This window comes from Gracilinanus agilis, chromosome 6, assembly GCF_016433145.1.
Source record: "Gracilinanus agilis isolate LMUSP501 chromosome 6, AgileGrace, whole genome shotgun sequence".
NCBI lineage: Eukaryota > Metazoa > Chordata > Mammalia > Didelphimorphia > Didelphidae > Gracilinanus > Gracilinanus agilis.
Window position 1 is genome coordinate 188,519,237 of NC_058135.1, and position 3,880 is coordinate 188,523,116.

At 40.9% G+C, this 3,880-nt stretch overlaps 1 protein-coding gene across 1 annotated transcript; it reads left to right on the forward strand.

Moving 5' to 3' along the window:
• Window positions 1–309: 309 nt before the first annotated feature.
• LOC123252997 (glyceraldehyde-3-phosphate dehydrogenase-like) lies at window positions 310–1,554 on the forward strand. Its single transcript, XM_044682254.1, has one exon. The coding sequence runs from the start codon at window positions 364–366 to the stop codon at window positions 1,363–1,365; it is 1,002 nt and encodes a 333-aa protein (XP_044538189.1). The 5' UTR covers window positions 310–363; the 3' UTR covers window positions 1,366–1,554.
• The last annotated feature ends 2,326 nt before the right edge of the window (window positions 1,555–3,880 follow it).

A 3,880-nucleotide genomic window follows, 5' to 3' on the forward strand; every position in this document is an offset into this window, starting at 1 on the left:
CTGCAGGAGTGGAAACACAGAAAATTAAAAAAACCAACAAACAAACAAAGAAAAAAACGCTTCAACACATGGGTTGATGTGGACATGGTTGGAGATGTAGACCCGAAATGACCACAACAATGCAACTATCAATAATATGTAAATAAGTCTTGATTGTTTAAACATGTTATAACCAGTGGAAATGTGTGTTGGATATGGGGGAGGGGGGAGGTGAAGGGGAAAGTAAAAGCAAGGATCATGTAACCATGGAAAATTTTTCTAAAGAAAAAATATTTAAATCTATTAAAAAAAAATATTTGCTGTCAGCTCTACACCCAAGCTCGCTGCCAGAATCCTCTGCTGCAGTCGCATCCTTTAGACAAGATGGTGAAGGTCGGAGTCAACGGATTTGGCCGTATTGGACGCCTGGTGACCAGGGCAACATTCAGCTGCAAAGACATAGAAATTGTGGCCATCAATGACCCCTTCATTGACCTCTCCTACATGGTTTACATGTTCCAGTATGATTCCACCCATGGCAAGTTCAAGGGCACTGTAAAGGCAGAGAATGGAAAGCTGGTGATCAACGGAAAACCCATTACCATTTTCCAGGAGCGGGATCCCGCTAACATTAAATGGGGAGATGCTGGAGCCGAGTACGTTGTGGAATCCACTGGCGTCTTTACCACCATGGAAAAGGCTGGGGCTCACTTGAAGGGTGGAGCCAAGCGAGTCATTATCTCTGCCCCTTCTGCTGATGCCCCAATGTTCGTGATGGGGGTGAACCATGAGAAATACGACAATTCCCTCAAGATCGTCAGTAACGCCTCCTGCACTACCAACTGCTTGGCCCCCTTGGCCAAGGTCATTCATGACAACTTTGGCATTGTGGAAGGACTCATGACCACAGTCCATGCCATTACTGCTACCCAGAAGACAGTAGATGGCCCCTCTGGCAAGCTGTGGCGGGATGGGCGTGGGGCTGCCCAGAATATCATCCCTGCTTCCACGGGTGCCGCCAAGGCTGTGGGCAAGGTCATACCTGAGCTGAACGGGAAGCTCACAGGCATGGCCTTCCGTGTTCCTACTCCCAATGTGTCTGTGGTGGATCTGACCTGCCGCCTGGAGAAAGCTGCCAAATATGACGATATTAAGAAGGTGGTGAAGCAAGCTGCAGAGGGGAACTTAAAGGGCATCTTGGGCTACACAGAGGACCAGGTAGTATCCTGTGACTTTAACAGCGACACCCACTCTTCTACCTTCGATGCTGGCGCTGGCATTGCCCTCAACGACCATTTTGTCAAGCTCATTTCTTGGTATGACAACGAGTATGGTTACAGCCACCGTGTAGTAGACCTCATGAAGTACATGGCCACCAAGGAGTAAAGTGGAAAGCCATGATGGATCTTCATCCCCAGCCAAAAAAAGAGTAGTTCCACCACTGGGGAGCCCACATCCATAATAACCTATGTCCCTGTGCTGGGGATCCCATGCCCTCTTCACATCCCTGCCCCAGGCACCCCTGTAGTGGGGGGAGGAGCATAGTCCTATCTTGTGTACCATCAATAAAGTCATCACGTTCAGTGCAAAAAAAAAAAAAAAAATATTTGCTCCATCTAAGCCACCATGTTCCCAGAATTCCTAAAGTTCCAACGAAGTATTCCAGGAGTCAGAATCTAATTTGAAGCCATGATTCAAATCAAAGTCTTCAGTGAAGTTCCCTTGAAAATTATCTCCAGGAGACACTCTCCATGAGACTCAACTTCAAGAGACTGCCTAAAAATTTTTTTAATGAAGAAAAATAGAAATTTTCTCCTTAAGATTAGGGTAAGAGATTATAATGATTAAAAATGATAAAGGCTGATATTATGAGGAAAACTCATATTTTATTTAGGCCCATGTTGGTAGAATAAAATCCACCATGTGCCTGTAAAATTTCAAATTGCCGCCTCAGCCATTTTGTTTCCTACCTTCCCTCATCTTGTCTGTGTAGCAAAAGAGAGGAAGTTAAGCCTGACTTCCCAATATTTAAAGCCGGGCTTTACCTTGAAGACGTCATCCAAAACAGGAAACCCCTTGGACCATGGGAAATGTAGTTTCGAAGTCCCCCACATTTCCACAGGAAGTTTGTCATACATCTACGTATGTTAAGGCTTAATACCGCTAAATAGATCCCCAGAAATTCTAAATAACACAAGATGTATGTTCAATTTACTATTATTATTTGATTTAGTACCAAGAATGTTAGCTGAAGAAATTATATTTTAAAAAGGTATGAATATAAAAGGATGCTAGTGAAATTGAGATTAATGCAGAGGTAACAAACAGCATACTTATTTTTGATTATGATATATTTTATTTACAGACATAATAAGTCTATTTAGACTAAATAATCAACAAAAGTAAAAATAATCAAGATAGATAATAATTTCTATAAAATTATCAGACTAAAAATAGATTGTAACATGGAAAATGGCAGGGAGGAATTCCTGCAAGATACAGGGTCAAGCCTCACCCAGAATTCCGGGGGACCCCCCTGGAGAACTCTGGGTGAAGGACAGTTAGAAAGGAGTTAAAAAGTTGATTCCTGGGGGTTGAGGTGAGCATTTCACTCTGCTTGCTTTTCCCAGATTGGGGTTTACCTTGGTAGCCCTAGTGGCAAAAGCCATTGTGGTTTCTTCTCGGGAGTTTGCCTGTCTATCAGGATTAGATCTTTCTAGCAACAACATAATAGTTATTTAGTTATTTTAGATATTAGAAGTGATTATTATAAGCTTTGAGTGCCAGCTATATATAAAGTCTGCCACTCCCTCCTGGGGGGTGAGGGGTAGTTTCTACCTAACAGTTCAGGGCTTCCCAGATCCTATCCGAATCCTTGATAACCCCTCCTTGCTTATCCCTTCTTTCTTTTATTAATATATAGATTACATCTTTTAATAGTTGTGCCTGACTATTATTGAGGGTATATTCACAGCTACTATAAGTTTGAATCTTTTCTGTTGCCAGCAAAAGAAGACTGATCCTCCTCAGTTCTTGATAACAAATTATCAGCTTCTCCTTTGTCCCTCAATTAAACCTGTGAAGAATATAGGTGGAGAAAGTGAACATCATTAAAGATTTGCTTTGCTGGGTCTTGTCAGAAGTCATTGCCCAGTCTCCATTTTTAACTGAAAAACCAACTGCTGGGTGGAAGGGGTTTGAGAACAAGGGGCACTTACCCCTCCCCACTCACTCAAGCCTGTGGGGGGGGGGAGGAGAGAGTCCTGCAAGCTCCTAGCCCAGGCCAATGTATCAGCTTCACAACATCGCTGTTATCATAAACATAACATAGATAGACATAATTTTCATATCCTTCCTTCTAAAAAAGTTGAGAAGAAATGGAAAAATAAATATGATTTATGATAGCATAATATATTTAATAAGTAGAAATAAATATATCAAGAATCATGAAAACTTCTAAAATTAAAATTTTTAAAAATAAGATTTAGAGAAAGAGGTATAAATAATGAGAGAAATATTCAGTTATTGTGGCTTCCCTGTTCCATTATAGTAACAGTGGCCCTATTTTTTTATACCAGGAATATACCAGGAATGCAAGGATGGTTCAACATTAGGAAAACCATCCACATAATTGACCGTATCAATAGTCTAACAAACAAAAATCACATGATCATCTCAATAGATGCTGAAAAAGCCTTTGACAAAATACAGCATCCATTCCTATTGAAAACACTGAAAAGTATAGGAATAGAAGGACCTTTCCTAAAAATAATAAACAGTATATACCTAAAACCATCAACAAACATCATATGCAATGGGGATAAATTAGAAGCCTTCCCAATAAGATCAGGAGTAAAACAAGGATGCCCATTATCACCTCTATTATTCAACATAGTACTAG

What these genes read in the sequence shown, in the direction of transcription:
- LOC123252997 (XM_044682254.1), top strand. Translation starts at nt 364, where the DNA reads ATGGTGAAGGTCGGAGTCAACGGATTTGGCCGTATTGGACGCCTGGTG.